The following is a 20,302-nucleotide window of genomic DNA, read 5'->3' on the forward strand; positions in this document are numbered from 1 at the left end:
CTTCAAATCTGGAGACACTGGATCAGAGGATGAGCCGAGAAGAGGACGACCGTCGGCATTTGACGATCAGGCACTTCCAGCAGACGTGATGAAGATGAGACCATAATAATCCGAACATTGAGTGAAACTTTCAATGTCGACCATCCACGATCGTCCCTCGTCTTAAAAACTCTCAGAAACAGCTTAATCTTGTTAATACAAGGAGAACTATATCATATCCCGCCAGGATAATGCACTTGGACATCTTAAACAGCGTGTCATCTAATCCATCACCAATAATGGCTGGAAACTCCTTCCTCATCTGCCATATTCTTCCACAGAGGCAGCAACAGATTACCACGTCATTCATTCGTTGAAAAACTGGGAGGTAAATAAAGTTTATGACGACTTTGATGAATTGGTGGTCGATGTCAAAGAATGGAATATCTCCGAGAGACCTGAATTCTTTGTCCATGTTCGGGGGTTCGACTGTTTGTCAAGCACGTGGATAACAGTAATTGAAAGTGATGGTGATTACGCTTAGAAATAATCGCATAAGTTTGTTATTCGTGGATACGTAGGTTTTTGTTTCATAAGAAATATCTCATCACAGTGTGCATGTATTAATAACTATGTTTTATCTTATTTTGTATTGAACCTGTTACATCGTGAGATGTATTCTCTGTTTAGGTAATAAGAAAACACATAGAATCTACTATCCTCCATGAAATCAGTCATGTGCTACCAGCTCACAATGTGTTCGATAAAGACGAAGAAGAAGACAGTATAATTACACTAGTAGTTTCTCCATAAGTTTTTTTTACTTAGCTGTACAAATTTAGGTGAAAGCTCAGATCAAATTGAAAACGATATCTGCATAGAGAATGTGCACACTGCAAAGGAATGGGGCGACAAACCCAGCGTTGCTCCTGGTGAAGAGGTTGAAAATTCATATCCTTTGTTATAGTTTAATAAGTGTATACGATGCACGCAAGGATATTCATCACCAGTATGAATTTAAGGATATAATCTGTGAGAATTCGATTTCCACTGCATTTTTTCCATGTAGTTCTGTGTGATTAAGATTTCTTCATAGTTATAGTTATAGAAAAGTCCATATCCTCTCAATTACACGAGAAAAACTGTGCAAGAAATTAAAACATAAGGGGACGTCCACACAACAATACATATGATTGTCAAAGCAGAAACGTTTGCAACGACAGCAGCTATGAAGTAATCTTAACCATGTACAGATGGAACGCTTGCTTAGCGTCGAGAACTGAACCCACTTTTGCTTCTGACAAAACTTTTTAATGGGGTCGTGGTGCGTGTACGACAGCAGTGGTGTTCTACTTAGTGGGGAAAGAGTTCTGGTTTAACGACAGGGAACAATGTCTCAAATTCTGGTGTTCAAACGGCTTACACTTCTAGAACTTGGCAGCGTTGCACTTACTACTCTTTCGTCCTACTCTTTCGGATAGGCACAATCTTGCTTAGCTGCAACTTCCCAAGCGTATTTCTTCCACGACTAGGTTCAAAAAAGTGCCTTTTAAGGATTTTAATGCAATGATTTCTACATGTTCTGGCGCCAGATCTGTTGCTTTTCTCATTTTCATTCGCTTCGGAGCTGAAGCTGTTACATCTACATTTATTTGCTCGACGGGCTCACATGTAAAAGGAGTGGGAGAATTGATCGAAGGACTGATTGTTCTGCTTAGATGCTCTGGGGGTTGTGATAGCTTCGTTTTAGCATCAACTTCATGTGGGAAAAGTGGAGGGTCAAACTTGCTTAAATCTTTGAATGACTTATTAACTTGTCGATAAATTTTTATATGGGAAACAACAGAAAACTGTTGGCGTTCTCTTATTAGGCTGGCGTTCCGACTTCGTCGCCTCCTTCGGTTTCTGATAAAGTTAGAACATTTGCAACCGGTTCTTCGGAATGCCTTAAAGGCATCACCCCACGAATCTGAGGTGGTACGGATGTCAGGTGGAGTATTCGTATATGGGATCGTAGATTATGGAGAAGAGTGTGGTTCTGTCCACTTTTTCCTAATTGCCGTAAAAAAAATGGCCCGGAAGATGCGGCCTCGAGCATTCCGGCGCACTATTTTCTTCAATGAGTTCGACTGGAGCGCGCCAGCCTGGTGCACGCGCCGTATCGTCCGGGCCGTTTTTTAGGGCAATTATGAGGAAATGGACGGAACCACAGCCCTCTCCATAATCTGCTTTCCCGTATACGAATACTCCACCTGAAATCCACACAACCTTAAATTCGTGGTATGCTGCCAGAAGTTGCCACTGCTAGAGGGATGCAAAATCTATAACAGAAGAACCAAAATCGCTGTGTTTCAGTGCTTATGTAAAAACGCTGTATTCAGGAAAGAGGTCAACATTCTTTTGTGAAATTGTGGCCGGAGAACTTCAGATGCATTTATGGGAAACACAACTCCAAAAATGAATAAGAAGTAAGATTGCATAACCCCGACCAAGAAGCTGGTTCTGCAGGAGGATCACTGCGAGATCTGAGTGGTCATATGCGGGCCTTAACTAGCATTAGAACGAGTATTAGCGGAGTAATTCTATCATACAGCACTTAACCAAAATTATGGCGACGCAGCTGCTGATAAAAGGGCAGCGATTTATGCTTTTTCTATGTTTGTTTGGATGGGATCTTTTGCGAGATGGTAACATGTTCTAGATGAGGCATTCTGGGAAATAGGCTCCAAATGTACTTTTACTTCTCAGTTTGATGAGTCATGCAAAAGTTCAATCAAGATCGACTTTCATGGTTGATCGAACGTTTACCGTTAAACATAGTTAACACCTTAGCTCCACATAAGTTTTTGACAAATTGTTGTAAAGAGCAAAGGAAAGTCTAATCACCTAGTTTTCACACATAGATAACTTCGAATAGGACGAGAAAAAACTGTTAAAATGATGTTATGACTACTTATGTGTATTGACGAAAGGATCGGTGGAAGCGCGCCATGATAATTCCCCTTCACAAGAAGCGTTCCGTTGCAGGACAGGGAAATTATCGAATATCACCACTGCTGCGTCTAACGTACAAGGTTTTGGAGTGAATCATGGATTGGCTATTCAGGCATCGCTCAGAAACCTTTTATGCGACAGACAAGCCAGCTTTCGCCTTGGTCGATCAGATGTATATTATGAGAAGATTGGTTGAAGTGTAGCAGCGGTATTCGAAGCCTCTACAGTTAGCTTTTCAGACTTCGAAGCCCCTTCCGATACTCCTCACAGAGATCGTCTTGTCGATGGAGTTCCAGGAAAATTCGTACGCCTAATAGGCGACATAGAAAAACAACTGCTGCAGTTCGGACTCCAGTTGGATTTACCTCACCGCTTGAAGTTAAAATTGTTGTGAGACAAGAGGTTCCCTTTCTGTTCAGCTTTGCCGTCGATGACATCATGCGAAGAAGAGTTGAGCAGTGTTCCGCCCATATTGTGTTAGCACCATATGCGCATGTCCCTTGGTTGATCTCGAGTACGTCGACGGTGTAGTGTTATTCGCTTTAAGCAACGCAAAGTTGCAACATGTCGTCGACGGACGGACGGACTACGGACTGCAACTCTGCCCTGATAAATGCAAACGGATGTGAGCCTCCTTGAGACTCTCAATGGAATCAAGGTGAACGGACAACTTATTGAACTCGTGGATGAGTTATTTGAGTTATTATTTAAGTTGTATGCTGAAAAACAAAAACAGCTGCGAAAGAGACATTCAGCGAAGATGCGCTAAAGCTAATTCGGCATTCAACTCATTGAATAAGTGTGATATTAGGAGAAAGGGAGGGGTCGTTTTCAAGAGGGTCTTCCATAGGTCGTTTTCAGTTGAGCTCTTCCCAAGTGCACGCTTGACTCTACCGGTGACTTGATTTGACTTGACTTAGCGGTAAAATGTGCCACGTTTCATTTCGAATTCTTAAAGGTATGAATGTAGCGTTCATTTAGGCGTATTTTCCCCATGATTTGTTTCCTACTTAGACGCTGAAAAAGATCTTCCTCCTCCTAGTATCATTCGCACAGCGCACAGGCAGAGTCAAGCGTGTAGCAATAAAAAATTTGATATGATAAATAGAATTAAACAAACAAATTGGACGCTCAACAAATTGGAATGTACTACGAAATGGGTGGGTTGGAAATGAATTGACGAGCCTGACCCACGTCCATGTGAAGATCTTGATGGTTGCCATCTTGATGGATCTTGATGGTCGTAAAATTGGCCACCAAAACGCTTATCGTGCATAGAATCGCTGGCTTCAACCAAATAAAAGCCTAGTGTAAAATAGCTCTGTTTAATTGTAAATCAAAATGCTTCCTCACTCAAATGATCACAGCCGTTCAGTCAGGAAGGTATGTGGTGCATCTTCAGAACATAGGTGGCGGACAAGGGTAGACGCGGAACACAGGCGACTCACTGCTTGCTCTAAGTCGCTTTTTTCAGTGCTCTGCTCCAGCTGTGTAACACGAAACCGATGGTACTGTAGGCGTCCAAGGTTCTGCGTCACCCCAAAATCTTACGTTCAAGCCCCCATTAAGGCTTGCTGACCAGTGTCGGGATTGGTAAATTGGAATACGGTTTTGGCTAGACAGATCTCAGAAGATCCACTGCCGCATCCATGTAGTTGATGATCTCAAAAGAAAAAGGGATAAATGACAGGGAAGCCTCCAAAGCTGACGTACACTAGTTTGATTCACAGGAAACTTCACACACAGTGAACTGGCACAGTGTGAAAAGCATACAAAAGTCTCTACTGCTCAGTTTTTAATTATATATATAAAGGCGCCTTTTTGTCTGATACAGTCCAACAGCTTTGCCAAGAGCGAAATCGCAACTATGAACGTTGGCGCGTTATCGGGACGCCGTGCGAGTTACATGGCTGCCACACGAGAACGGCGCTGAATTCAGATCTGCGCTGTGCAAAAGAAAAGAGGATCCGGTAACAAGGCGAAGGGACCACTAGTCATGGCTTGAAAGTCATCTACAGCGCTAGTCCAAAGATGTACGGATAAAGCATTCCTCAGCGCTTTAGGGCCGTAGTAATAATTGTGGGTCGTTTCGCACTATTTTCGTCAGTCCGACCCCTCCAGTTAAAACAGTCATTAGGACTAAAAATCGACAGTTTCATTTATGTTGTCGGCATACTAAGGCATGTAAGGCTAACTTTGGTAAGGTCGATCTTCGGACTAAATGACATCGTACTGGCATGACGCAGTAGTGAGGTTTCTCAAAAACCAACCGTTGCAAGATATACTGATTTTCGCTGCTTATAATGTTCTAAATTAGGAGTCATGTAGTGATGCTGTCACTGCTGATATGTGAGATTACTACGCAATGAGATTATACAGTTAGAGACAAAGTTGGTGGGACAGGTGAACAATCTTGAACTCTGCAATTGAATCGGTCCATAACTCAAATATTCGGCAGAGTTCTTCGACACAAGTGTCGTTGTGCTTAGCAACCAATCTACAGACATTTCTTTCCTTCCACGCCTAGGTTTAGAAGCTTCCTTACCTAGATAGTTTAAAGAACTCCAACACCGTAATTACTACAGTCCGCAGCCAGATCGTTTGAGCCAATCGCTTCCTCCGGAATAATTCGTTCCAGACTCGATTCAGTTAGTTCGATGATTATGTTATCTGTCTAACGAACCCTCCTTTACCTGGAGAATAGTAAATAGATGAACGGAGAAGCTTTTCTGCTGTTATTTTTTGGAAGTAGTCATCACATCATATTAACACTCTTTTCTCATCCTATTTGAAGTTGTCTATGTTTGAAAAGGACGTCATTCGAGTTTCCTTTGATCTTTACAACAACTTGTCAGAAATTTTTGTGGAGCGAAGGTCAAAACTGTTAACTATGTTTAACGTTAACGTTTTGGTATCGAAACGTTCGATCAACCATTAAAGTCGATCTTGCTTGAACTTTTGCATGACTTATCAAACAGTCGATAAATTATTATATGGTAGGCAACGGAAAACAGTTTGACGCTTTTTTTTTATTGCGGCTGATGTTTCGCCGTGATCCCCATTGGCAACTGAGAAATAAAAGTAAATTTGGAGCCTATTTCCCAGAATGCCTCATCTAGAACATGTTACCATCTCGCAAAAGATCCCATCCAAACAAACATAGAAAAAGCATAAATCGCTGCCCTTTTATCAGCACCTGCGTCGCCATAATTTTGGTTAAGTGCTGTATGATAGAATTACTCCGCTAATACTCGTTCTAATGCTAGTTAAGGCCCGCATATGACCACTCAGATCTCGCAATGATCTTCCTGCAGAACCAGCTTCTTGGTCGGGGTTATGCAATCTTACTTCTTATTCATTTTTGGAGTTGTGTTTTCCATAAATGCATCTGAAGTTCTCCGGCCACAATTTCACAAAAGAATGTTGACCTCTTTCCTGAATACAGCGTTTTTACATGAGCACTGAAACACAGCGATTTTGGTTCTTCTGTTAAAGATTTTGCATCCCTCTAGCAGTGGCAACTTGTTCCGGTTAAGGCATTAAAAAGAACCGGTTGCAAATGTTCTAACTTTATCAGAAACCGACGGAGGCGACGAAGTCGGGACGCCAGCCTAATAAAAGAACGCCAACAGTTTTCTGTTGTTTCCCATATAAAAATTTATCGACAAGTTAATAAGTCATTCAAAGATTCAAGCAAGATTGACCTTCTACTTTTCCGACATGAAGTTGATGCTAAAGCGATGCTATGACAAAGAAATTTTGGAAAAACTGTCCGTAAAGTATTCTTATCAGAACTTTTTCCGTTCTACAAGAATCAAGATTCCGATAGGGATATGACTATTCACCGTCCATACTTAGTGCCAAAGAGTAAACTTGTGTTTAAGTGGTAGGAAAGAGGTGGAGATACTTTTAGAACGTGTCCTGCACCATTATCAGCAGTTTTTTCTTCCGTTTTGCAAAGGGTGGGGGGGGGGGTCGTTAGGTACGGTACTGATGATCGGTAGGTAGCCGATAAATCAGCAGCCGAATAAGTGACTGCAAAAGAGGCTGTCGGTAGGCCAGAGCGGGAATATCTTAGTCCACCTGTGATCACTAAGCCACGCCCATCCATTACCACGTCACTGTAATCACGTGCCGTGTTTGTATTGCAATTAAGTGACTGCTGAATTCTAGAAAGATTCAATTTATTGTTTCAATTCTATTAATTTCATTTTTGTATTTATACAGACTATTTAATCCATGTAAGTGGTATACTGCAGTAGTTTGTAAAAGTTTCGAATTGTTTGTTTCACATAAATAAAATACTTCTATTTTCTCCAAGTCCTCTCTTCTTGAAACCTCGGCATTTGGAAGTGTTTTTATGTTTTCTTGTTATGCCAACGAGGTTTAGGTGAAACTTTTTTTTAGGGGCGGGTTGAGGGCGATCTGTGACACTATCCGGTCTAACGCCAAATCTACTCTGCGCGCAAAGTACGATGGACTTTTGAGTATGCATCACGACCCTGTTTGTGAAAACAATACATCCACAGACCACCGACTATCAATAAGCTCTGATCAAAATACAAACACTGATTGAACGGCTAGAGTCACAGTAATTGGTAATACTCATGTTTCCGATAATGCTATGCACTTCTTAAGCCTAGGGCCCTCATTTTTGATAGCTCAGAATGTCAATAAGGCGGTCTTTCGTAAAGCTGTAAGAGGCCTTCAAAGACGTAGAGACCAACTTAGGATCAAGGCCAAACATGAAAACACACCACAATCCACGTTTGTAAGCAGGAAATTACTTCCACCTGTCCCTTTCCCCCGTACTTTTTATAAAGAACCTGAACCAGTTGGTGAAGCAGATGTAAAGTTTAGAATTGTAACAACGGGAGTGTTAGCTGCCTTCAACCAACACCGAAATCAGCGGCATAGAAACTTAACAAGACATCAATGGCAAGGGTTTCGAGAACTAGTATCTGATGGGACACTGCGTATCTCGGTGAGCGACAAGGGAGGAGAATTTGTAGTTATGCCGCAAACACTAGATCGGAAAATAACGGAACAGCATTTAATGGATAATAGTATTTGTCGCCGAGTTACAGAAAAAGAGTTTAGTATAAACTATATAGTATAATATAAACGTCTGAACCATGTTTGGATGAGCGTAGGTAAGGCTGCTGGGATTGACGAAAGATTCCTTAGCAGGTTAAAAATAGAAACACCGAGCTGCCTCGTTTTTTACAGCCTGATTAAACGCATAAGCTTTCAAGTAACGACCCACGCTCAAAGTCAGCGGAGACTTATGAAATAAGACCAACAATAAAATGTGTAGGAGGACCAATAGACCGTATCTCTTGGTTTCTAAATAAAATTGTGAGTCAACTACTACCAAAAGTGTCTTCTCATCTATCGAGCAGTTCACAATTCCTTGAAGGTCTTAAAAATGCCATATTCGAACAAAATTGTGTCATAGAGTCATTTGACGTGACGTCTTTGTACACAAATGTTCAAAACAAACAGGCGTTACAAGCGTTATCTGAAATGCTAGATAGACACGGCTGTAGTATAGAAACTTTTGGTCTAAGCAAACAATGCATAATGATCCTGATCAACGAATACCTCCAGTGCAATATTCTTAAATTGCCAGAAAAATATTTCTCTCAAATAAGAGGACTTGCTATAGACCAAAGGCTTGCTCCACTTCTTGCCGTCTGCTTTATAAGCAGAATAGAGCAACCAGTGATAGAACGTCTTCCACAGATGTACTGCCGCTACATCGATGATTGCTTCATTAAAACATCAACGCAATCCGAAATGGACGAATGCTTTAGAATTTTGAAAGAACGATCGCAGTACATAAAACTCACTCGAGAACAACCAAAAGATGGTTGGCTGCCTTATTTGAATGCTCAAATAAAACTACACAATGGCATTGCAAGTGTGAAATGGTATCGCAAGCAAAGCTCGAAAAACATACTGATAAACGAAAAACATACCGTTATCAAAGTCAACCCATCCAAATGGCATGAAACAGGCAATTATCCGAAATATAGAGATATGTATAGATAGAGAACGGGGGAATGGGGATAGAGAACGGGAAAATCACTAAAACTAGCTATAAGCATAGCTAGTTCAAACGGATACACGAGATCGAAATCTAACACCCAATCTCAAACTACAACAAGACAGCGAGGATCCCCCGTGAAGGTAGAATTCCTTTTTGCATCCCCTTCGTCTCTGACTCGTTAACTGCTGCTATACACCGGACTCTTTTGCGAACACAGCTGCAAGATAATGTTGTGTTGGTGAACATCCCGAACGACAGCATCAAGCGACAGTTAGTTCGCAATAGATTCTACGACAGGCAATGCGTGTCAGAATGTTGCGTGGTTTGCTCATTCGGTAAGGCCGGTGATTGCACGAACATCGGAGTTATTTACCAAATAGAATGCCTAACGTGCAACGCCATTTATATTGGAGAAACTGGAAGGATGCTGAACCTGACAGGAATATTTGGGTGGTAAAAGGCGAGGGAGTTCGATGACACCGTTAGGGCGCCACAAAAATGATAAGCATGATGGAAATGAGTTTGAAGTAAAATGTACGATATTAGCGCATGAGAAAGAAATATCTGCTAGGAAGGCATTGGAAGCATTCTGGATTTTCGTCACGAAGCCGTCCATGAATAACAGAAATTAGTGCTCATCAATTACCAATGACTTCTTGCCGTTCGTAACACTCTGTGAGCTATAAGATTGTCCCACACGTTATCGTTATCGTTTCCTTAAGGTTATCCAGACACCAGTACTGAAGGGTGCTGCACAGTACGTAGATCTCATTCGCCTTACTGACAATCCTTAAGAACGCGGTGGTTTACTAACCCCGCTAGTCGGTGAAACTGGTCAGTTGTTTTCCTTTTAAGGTCTTGCGTGGTGTACTTGGAACAATATCGGGGGTTGGCGAGGAGAGAGGAGGAGTTTGATGGGATATGCATGGTATCAAAGACCTCGAACCATTTTCAGGCCTTTGAAAAAGACGAATTTGTCGAAACGTCAAGCCAATAAAAAGGTTTCACCTAAACCTCGTTGGCATAGCAAGAAAACATAACTACTATTATCTATTTCTGGGATTTCGTGTGCAATCGTTCGATGTATCTCTACACGTAATCGATCGATACTCTGTGCAGAAGCAATACCAGAGATAACGTGCTCCTGCGAGGCATGTTTCGCACCTCGTTAGACAATGAGGACCGAAGATGGACGATGTGATGGGCGGGGCGTAAGGCGAACGCAGCGCGATGCTCTGCTGACGCTATCAACTGCTGCGCAGAGCAATTAACGATAGCCGTTGCTAGTCGTTTCCCCTAGGAAGGATAGATTGTCGCGGAGGCTGCGGATACCTAACGATGCGCACCCGTTTTGCAAAAATCAGGACTCTCTTTGGCATCGAACTTCCGTACTTCTGTAATCACTGTCAAAAGAGGTTTTATTGTTGAATGCATGCTTGATATGAGTGATCTGACAAAGTTTTCATCTGTTTCCTGCCACTTAAACACTGTTTTACTCTTTGACAGTGATTGTGGTAAATAATCCTAGCTTTACCGGAATGTTTAATCTTGTAAAACGAAAAAAGTGCCGAGAAGATGCGTTACCAAAAGTTTCTTTAAAATCTCATTTTCAGCATTATTTACAGCATGTAAGCACGATTTGGAGGTGATTTTAAAGGTTACCACTGAGCCTGATTGGAAACGGTTACTGGACCAGCTGAATTTTGTTAGATTGAAATAAACCTTGATCACCTTGACTCCCGTTGATCTTCGAATTGATCGAGCGGGCGCCAGTAATTCTTCCACTTGTCCCGATCGAGTGCCAGAGTGGCCTAGTGGTTCCTCCTTTCGCGTGGGGCACGAAGAGCATCATAATTTTCTTTGAAGGACTTCGTGAAGAAATCTGACCATCGGGTCGGCAGTCTTCCTGTAGTGCGCTTAATATTGCGGGGAACCCAGTCGCTCACGACTCTCGTCCAACGGTTGTCGTTAAAGCGCATCACGTGTCCGGCCCACCTTATTTTACTTTCCTTGGCAAACGCAATCGGATATGTTCGTTCCGTTGAGCGTGAATGGGGCATCCGAGACCCATCCGTTGCGCATGAACATCGTCTTTTGCAGATTCAGCTGAAGACCGATGCATCCACATGTTTCGTCGAATTCGGTCAGCATTCGTTCCGCTTGGCTGATACTAGGTGTTATCAGTACGATGTCATCAGCAAAGCGCAAATAGTGTAGCTGCCAACCATCAACCGTCACTCCCATGTCGTCCCATTCCAATTTTCGCATTGCGTTCTCGAGGGTGGCTGTGAATATTTTGAGTGAGATTGTATCACCTTGTCGGATCCCCCTCTTCACGTCAATGGCATTTTGTACCTCGATGAGTTTCGAAACAGTGTGAATGTGGTCAATCGTGCTGAATCCTTTGCCTGCTTGCTCGCATGGCTTTCCTTTATCCAACACTTTTTCAAATCTATTAAGGATCACTCTTGAGCTTGTAGATGACGGATAATAAGCAGATTGGGCGATAGTTGCCAATGTCATGTGGATAACCCTTCCCGTACAACAACGCGGTCTTGCTGGTTTTCCAGTGTTTAGGAACCTTGCATTCCGACATGTAACGTGTGAAGAGTCTCACCAGAGTGTTGATGAGAACCGGCGGGAAATTTTCAGATCTTATCTTGTTGGGACCATGTGGCGTACGATTTCTTACCGACATGATAGCATGTTGTACTTCGGACGGGAGATCCTCAGATTGACATTTCCGTCAAGGTCTACCTTTATCACCTCCCTGGAAAACCTTGTAAGCTCGGACGTGAGTTCATGGTTCCCTGCGGCTCGTGCTACTCCACGCTGGCGTATCAGGTCAAGAGTTTCAAGAGACAAGCGTTTTAGTTCTGGGACTTCGCTTCCTTAACTTAGCGCCTTTCTCTTCTTTCCTTATTAAAGAAAATCTTCCTTGGAGGAGGCGATGGTCCGATCCCGTATAGAACTTTAGTACAACAGCGACGTCCATCAGGTAGAACCTTTTATTGACGATGATGTGGTCTATTTCATATACGGTACCCTCCACCGGGTGACTCCCACGTCCAGCGTAGAAAAGAGGGCTTCTGGAATTGCGAGTTCCCATGGATGGTCTTAGTCGTCATAATGAACTCGGAGAGCCTCTCCCCCTGGTCATTCCATTGTAGGCCGTGGGCCTCGAGGTGAAGATCCTCGGGCGTTCTTCTTGGGCCAACTTTGGCGTTGAAATTGCCAATTATGACCTTGTAAAAGGCATGATCTTCTCAGTAGAACTTCTCCAGGTCCGTATATAAAGCTTCGACTTCTTCTTCTTCGTAGCTTGATTTTGGAGCGTAAGCGACGAAATTGTCAAAGTGTGTTGAACCACATCTTCTCATCCGCAGACGTCCGATTCGTGTCGTACATTGTTCGAAAGAATCGATGTTCTTTGCCATACTCGTGTTGACGAGGACGCTAACTCCACCAACACCTCTACTGTCGTATGTTCCTAAGAACAGTTCTTCTTCAGTTTCATACACGGCGTTGAGAGAGTGACGTCATCTCGTCTCGGTCAGTCCGATGTCGTCGTACTTGATCTTCTTGGTTTGCATAATCAGATCTTCGATGGCCGCTTCCGATACAAGCGTATGCGCGTTATAAGTACAGATCGTCATCCTAGTCCTTTTCCGCCTATAGAGTCCTGGAAACTCGTCCTTCCTGGCGCTACCGTACCACGCTTCCCTGTATATTCAGGAGACTCCTTCTTATTACTGTGACATGCGTGGAATTTTGAAACCCATGGGCAGGTTGCAAGCCTCTAGTCCCATGAGTTTTTGGGAGAACTTCCGTTCTCCCGGAGTGGACATGTGGAGCTTATTTGTTGGAAACGACTCCAAACCGCCTCCCTTGCACCTCCCAGTCACTTGATTGCAGGCTTTTGGCCGGACCAAAGTGCGGGATACAAGGATGTCATGAGTCAGTCCTGGTTCAGCAGAAACAAGGAGTCCATCCCCTGAATCCATTCGCGTCTCTGGACAGGCACAAGGTCGCTTTTGGTCTGCGATTAGCCCCCTATCCGCCACCCGGGGACGCGCCACGTAGCCCTAACAGGCTGTGATCCCTCTAGTGAGGGAGTAGTTGAAATAAACATCGGTGCCAAAACAACATAGAAAGAGATGTAAAGGTGCATTTTATAGAGAAAGGCTCGCGATGCAAAAAGTTAAATTACCTTTCCTAGAAATCTTTTAGTTCTTTTGAAAGATGAAGTTGAGGAGAAGTTGAGAGTTGTTGTAAATTTTTCAAGTTTCTCTCAACTAACTTTTCAGAGGACGGAAAGCATGTTACAGAAGTAAAACTGAATTGTGGTCGAAAAATCCTCCTCTATAACATTTTTTTGAACCAAATTCAGCGACTACCCTGCCCTTCTTTCCTCGTTGATATCTTCATTTATTTCCTACTCTTCCCTTTCCTCTTACGGCTCATTTGTACTTCCTCACCCTCTTACGATCCTGCCCACCCCCCCCCCCCCCCCCCCCCCTTCCCCTCCTTCCTTGCTTTGAGATTTTCCGTTGTGAAAATCAGCACGCTTGACTCTGCGCACAGGTTCTAATTCTACAGGATCGTGCGAGGTGATGCGACTCTTCTCTAAATGAAACGACAGGAACGACAAGAAACTCCATCTCCTTTTTAAATGGTCAACTTCTCCCAAAATATTTTATAGATAGAAAAAATAAACAAATGAAGCTTCCAATTTTTCCCAAGTAAATTACAAAAAAGGAGGTAACAAAAAATCGGAAATCTGTGTGTAGTGATGAAAAATCTGTGAAAAACTGTCTTCTATAAAACACGTACAGAATACTTTTGATCGCCCCTCTTCTCCGAATTATTAACTATCTTCTGAGCCTAACACAATCTCATCATTCCTGGCAATTCAATGTTATTAAATGGATTGAAGAATGAAATGTATGTTATTAAATAAAATGTAAAATAGTCGAAAACTGAGTAATATCTCCATCTTCTTCTTTTCTCCCATCTCCTCCTTCCCATCCCTCTCCCTGTTATTCAAGCAGTTCCACTTTTCTTCATCGTCCTTCCTTTCCTTCACCCGCCTAATGTCCTCCCACCCCAGTCTTAGTTGGCAAAAACACAGCGCTTGACACTGTTTCTATGTGTGTAGGGATACATCATCATGCGAATGAGTTCCCTGTGCGCTGCACTGCACGTTATGGTAGATGTGACTTAGTGATTTTGGAATCACATTCTATAGGATAACCAGGTCAATATAACCACAACACCGAAGTGTTGACAGCAAGTGCTTTCTCTGTAACAACAACCTTTTTTTATTCTAACACTCTGGGATTTTTGAGGATGTACCAAGGTTCACAAAGGACAGAAGCGATTTCTACTGCTAATTAGGAGTTTTCGAAGCGATTTCTAGCATGTTTCATTACCAAGCTATGTTTTAAAAATATTTCGAAGGACTGAAAAATGCAGTGCAAATTTGAATTCTACTTTTTCCAATGAGCTACAGAAAAAAATAACGTCTGCGTGATACAGAGTCGAACAGCAATCACATTCACAACGGGAAATGTGCGTTGGTTAGCAAGAACACCCCATGTCACACATAGAGACAAGGTGAATAAATAAATACCCGTTGATGGGCACTCATGCCTTACTCACGTCTTGTGTTGTTTAAGATGATCGTGAGAGGATCTGCAGCGTCATATGTTGACCACAACAGTTGCAAGGACAAGAAAGTTGCGATGTTGCGTCCAACGAACATAAAGCGATATCAAAAAAGGAGTGAACGGCATGAAACCAGGTGTCTATTATTCCACAGATGTCGAAGAAGCAGTGCAGAAGATGAGCATAAATGAGTTTGAGAGGACTTATACAGGGTTGTATAATCGTTGCAGAACATATATTTTCTGTGATGTGATTCGTAATACGGAACATTTTGTTTGGTTAATTTTCAAACCCGAAGCACTCAATCTCCCAATGATTCTGTCTTTCTCTAAAGGCAGCGTATAACGAAAGTGACGATGTTCGGATCTCTCCGCGAATTGGTAGAGGTAAAGTTGTAGTTTACCTGTATGAGCTCTTTCCACCTAGTAATCCAGAAAAACGCTCAAGAAAGACCCCTCCGAACTTATTATGGATAACAGGACGGCGGCAATCTGCAACACTGTTTTTAAGAATAAGGTTACCTTTACAAATGGCGCAGCTCCTGCTGCTTATCTAAGCTACATTTGTTTGTTTGCGGTAGTTGGCCGACGATAGAATTGTCCGCATTTTATCGCGTAATAAATTGAATAGTCGTTGAAGATCGGGATTATACAGTGTGTTTCACACGTTTCTTTCTAGACTGTTAAGAGAGATTAGGCGAGATCATGCTCAAACGCGCGATCTACACCACTGTGTACCCCTATTTTTAAGTGGAAATATCTCACTATCACCAGTTTCGTGATATCCTGCCTCCAATAATTACGTTCCGTAATCCGGTAACGTTTTTTCTCTACTGATGTGTAGGGTTAGCTTTGATAGGTGGGCTAGTCATCCAAATGCTAATGTTTTTGTTATTAATATCTATAACGACGAATTAGGGAGTTTACTACCTACACTTTTGTTATTACTCAAACCGAACTGATTTTTTCACAATAGTCTCTTTTACCAACACACTCTGTGTATTTGTTTTTTTTTTCTTGAATCTTTGGAGATTCTTCAGTACACTGGGCACAGAGTAGCACAAAAAGTCCTCAGAAAAGTTTGATGAAACATTTTTAGGCTTAAGATTTTGGGGTTTTCGAAGGCTGAATTTATGTTACAAAATATTGAGAATATGCGAAAGACTATATGAAACCTGTTTCTTTTTTCCATGTGGTCCATGGGCGCGCGTAGCGCAGTGGTAAACGCTTCTATATTCTCTACATGATCGACCATTAGGAAACGCGCAACTAAGCCTTTGGTGTGTGCAGATTGGTGTATTTGTACCAGGCTTGCATAAAGAAACACCTGATACATCGGTAGGCCCCTACAAGTCGCTGTATAGGCCGCCTTCGCGTTCATAATCGCGAACGGTTCTCGACGTTGAACGTAGCTACAGGGACTGAGCAGAAGCAAGAACTTTATCCTTGTCCGCTTTTGGCCATTTTCCAGAAAGCTACTTTTACGACGAATGTTTTCAATTCCTATCTTTTCGATATCTGGCCCAATGAGATAACGTCAAACGCTGTATTGTCGAAGTATTCACTGCTTTGTTAAGTTGGAAAAAATAAGTTGAAGCAAAGCTTTTCCTATCAAGGTAGATTAACGAGGTGTGGTTTTGTTCATAGCTATCCCCTTTCTGCGATTTACTACAACTTTATGTAACGTTTGTTAGGAGCCTAGTAACAACGGGACAGATCGATGGTTGACTGCAATTGTTCCACCGTACTACTGGTCCGAGCTTCACAATCCAATCGGTGGAAATGTCATTATCTCTGGACCTCACCTTAGCTCTTCTTCTGAAGAAGATTGAGCGCAAACTTAAGCTGTGTCAGATCAATTATGACGTAACTGCCAAGCCGATTAAGAAAATTGTTTTGATAACAGTGAGTGAATATTTCTTTTACACTCGCAGCGGTAGAGCCCACCATTGATTTGGGTGGTACTTCTCCAGCGAGGTGGTCGTGTTTCGAGTTGTCGTAAGACGTCAGTATAGGTTTTTCAACTTGTCGTCGACTGCTGCGTTCTGTTTCTGATTGCGAGCGTCCAGCACGCCGTATTCGCTCTATTGGTGATGTTGGAGTGGCGGTCCTTGCTTTGCTGGGAAGTTCCTCGATGAGGGGCAGTGTCTTTGTTGGAATCTGCAGTTCTTTTACTTGAGTCAGAATAGGGCTTCGTTTTTGGCTGAGCCCTAGCGATTTTCTTGAGGCTATACCACGCAGTCGACGACAAGTTGAAAAACCTACAGTGACGTCTTACGACGACTCACTGTTAGATGTTCCTCTTTCTGACAAGCACCAGTCCCAGGACTGGCGAAACACGACCATGTCAATGGAGGAGTACAACTCAAATTACTGTTTTGATAGTTGGGACGTTACTGAGCAACAGGAAGAACACAGCTGCTAGAAACCGTGGCGCATAACAACGGTTTCTAGGAAGACAGATTGGAGGAGAAAATAGAAGTAAAGAACCTTTTAGTTTTGAATATATACATATTTATGTTAGATTGTTTGTTATAAAATGACATATGTAGCGCACTCGGTAAGAGGTCGCACTGTGCTGCACATTCGATCGGTGGACCAAATCTGCCCTAGTGACAACTAGGGCCTTTAATCCCTCCGGTATCGATTTTGTCCTCCCAGAAAACTCTTGTACCGATACATTGGTACCAAAGTTGTCTAGGAGGACAAAAACGCCGCTTTGACACATCGGCTAGCCCCCGCAAGTCAGTGTATAGGCTAGTTACACGTTCGTAAACTCCAAACTATTCTGAATTGAAGTGGACGTGCTGGCGCATAGCAAGCGGATTGATTAATGCTAGACACTTTTATTTGTTAGGATAGCCTCGAACACCTAACGCAGCTAACTGTATGGTGTTTTTTTTCTAAAAAAAGAAGTAACACATCTTTCTCCTTTATTGCATTTATACTTAGATTTTAAAGATATGATATGTGGGAGCAGTGCAAATTCTAGACTAAGATGTTTTTGAACACGAGGGATAATTGTTAATCATAGTTAGTTTCTCATGTGATTATACTTTACCATGTTTGGAGAGGTTTGAAGAAAGAAGCTTCCGCAAAATACATGTATAATATCCATAAGTGGAACTACGCTCGTGTTTGATACACTAACTTGCTTTGAAATGCTTGAAGAAATGTTGAAAACATGTACAGCATAGCCATGAGCAAGTGGACCAAATAGGCGCAGGACCTTTGAACGAACCTGGTTCTCAAAAGTCCGGTATTCAATAAACCTCGGCATAATGGGATGTCTTATTGATTTTGATAATCTGTACACGAATGTGCTAAATCAATTTATTGGCTAATCTTTCGACAGAATCGCCTTCTTTAGAGCCTGAAATGGGCGATTCAATTCACAGTTTAAACAACCAAACCTCTCCACAACTAAACTGACAAATTCCTTGCCTACTTCATGTTGTTAATCACAGCTTCCTTCTTTTGATTTGAAATGGATGGTCAGAGAGAAAATGAACCAAGATACTCTTATTACTGGGCTTACTGGGATCACGGTAACATTTCGTTTGGCACATACCATCCGAGATGCCAATTTGGATGCTCAAAAAAGAAAGCCAACTTCTCTGTGGTTCCTCCCTGGTGAGTTTTAAGTGTTCAGAATTTGAATGTAGCAGAGTCAGTGTAGGCCAGATCGTTGTTGGACTGGAGTTTGTGCGTCTTTCTAGTGAGTTTTATGTGTTCAGACTACCGGTTCAACAAGTCAAAACATTTCTCCGCTAAGTTGGCACAGATGACAAAGCAATCGATATGCCTAGAATAAAACAAAGAACGGAGTTTCAGAACAAGTGATTCAATATTGGCCATAAACAGAATAGCTAAAGTGGGAGCCAATCTCTGCCCCATAGTCAAACCTCTAAGTTGTGCGGAGTAATTTTCAGACCATCTGAAGATATTGCAGTCGAGGCACGATTTGAATCCGTACAAAATTATGGTTCTTATATTTGTTATTTATTCATATTTGCAACGATAAAGAAGTGTGCGTCGAAGGAGCAGTATTGAGGTCACTACTTGGATGATCGTCTCTAAAAGTGATTAGTGGGTGGTCGATTTCGATTTGCTCGAATTCTGTTCTATGTTACCTCAAGATAACTCTGTGGAAAAAATCCGATTGCCTTTTGAGTAGATCACGAAGCGACAATGCACAACCACTAAATGCTATGACCCTTCCCGACAGGAGTGAGCGCGACACTGTTTGTAACGAGGATATGCTTTCAAATGTTTCCCGAGTGACCGTGTTAGAGGGATTTAGGCTTTCTGAGAATGCGCAATCGGTTTGGGAATTGAGTCTTAGTTTTTCTCCATCGCAGCCCATTTTAACTGTAGTTCTGCGCAAGTTCACTTGTGTCTTACATGAAGTTCAAGAAAATCTCCGCAGGAAAATAAATTTTAACAACGGAAAGAAACCAAAGATAAAACAGAGAGTCTCCCGATAGCTTTCTTATGGGTGTTCTCTAAACAACAAGACGCTAACCCAGGTGTAGATGCGAAGTCCCGGCTCTCTATAAACGAAGTATATAAAACGTTGGCTCGGTTTCCTGAGAACAGAACTAAGTCTATAATTTCTCTTGCATAAAAGCAAGGCATTGAAGAAGCTCGAAAGTTGGTTGACTCTAAACAAATAAGGTTATCCACATGTGATAAAGGTGGAGAGTTTGTGGTCATTCCACACCAGCTGGATATTGCAATAACAGAAAGACACTTGCAAGATTCCTCACTATATCGTTTATCTTTCGCTATTGAGTTCTTCAAGAAGGGCCGCTTTCTAAACGAGGAATGGGTTAGGATAACAAGATCCGCTGAGTTTCCTCCCTCTTCCATTGCTCGCCTTAAGATTGATCTGAAGACCTGTCCAACGCTTTATCTCGTTATCAAGACGCACAAACTGCATTCCAACAGCGATCTGGCCTCTACTAATCTTGCTACATTCAAAGCCGAGCACATAAACTTAAATAGGGAGAAACCATAATGAAATTGGGTTCTTTTTTTTTTGAACGTCCAGGTTGGCATCTCGAACGGTACGTGAAAACGAAATGTTATCGTATGCTCAGATAATAGGAATATCTTTATTCATCTTCTCTCTGACTATCCATTTCAAATGAAGAAGGCTGTGATTAACAACATGTTCCGCACGGCAAAAACTGTTTGCAGTGGACCTGAAGGGAGAAAGAAATCGCTAACCTTGGCTCGCGAAATTTCCGTATTTAATGGTTATGAAATCCGAACTTGTGATACGAGACGATACCGAAGTGGACGAGGACGGTAATTGGAAAATCCTAGCAGATAAGATACCCCTATGCTTTCTTTCCTTTTATCTCTGATGAAATGAGCATTGCCATTAGCAGATGTCTGAGGAGAGCACACTTAGACAGTTTTGTTTCGGGCGTTGAAATACCACCGTACAATTTGAAACGTCAGCTAGTTCGGAGTCGTTTTGCAATACCATCTGTACAGCACCGAACTGTATCATTTGTCGCACAGGTGGAATAGGAGACTGCTCGAGATCCGGTGTAATCTACCTGATTTCTTGCACGAACTATGGCGACGAGTATGTTGGTGA

General features: G+C 42.3%; 2 protein-coding genes across 5 annotated transcripts in view; one reads left to right on the plus strand and one right to left on the minus strand.

Annotated features, from left to right (window-relative positions):
* Positions 1 to 18,505, plus strand: part of RB195_023921 (uncharacterized protein) — a gene marked incomplete at both ends in the record, with an annotated part of 44,111 nt that extends 25,606 nt beyond the window's left edge. For 3 of the 4 annotated variants that reach the window (XM_064211528.1, XM_064211527.1, XM_064211526.1), the window contains 4 exons: positions 670 to 763; positions 822 to 911; positions 3,213 to 3,327; positions 3,393 to 3,504. In XM_064211528.1, the coding sequence (XP_064067407.1) occupies positions 670 to 763; positions 822 to 911; positions 3,213 to 3,327; positions 3,393 to 3,504 (411 nt within the window). Of the gene's footprint in view, positions 1 to 669; positions 764 to 821; positions 920 to 3,212; positions 3,328 to 3,392; positions 3,505 to 14,563; positions 14,642 to 14,703; positions 14,829 to 18,190; positions 18,325 to 18,428 lie in introns of those variants that run through there. The other variant, XM_064211525.1, reaches the window with a different exon arrangement.
* Positions 11,027 to 11,548, minus strand: RB195_023924 (uncharacterized protein; the record flags this gene model as incomplete). Its single annotated transcript, XM_064211531.1, has 1 exon — positions 11,027 to 11,548. One exon carries the CDS (start codon positions 11,546 to 11,548, stop codon positions 11,027 to 11,029), a length of 522 nt encoding a protein of 173 aa, XP_064067412.1.
* Positions 18,506 to 20,302: the final 1,797 nt, after the last annotated feature.

This window comes from Necator americanus, chromosome X (assembly GCF_031761385.1).
Source record: "Necator americanus strain Aroian chromosome X, whole genome shotgun sequence".
In the NCBI taxonomy this organism is placed as follows: Eukaryota; Metazoa; Nematoda; class Chromadorea; order Rhabditida; family Ancylostomatidae; genus Necator; species Necator americanus.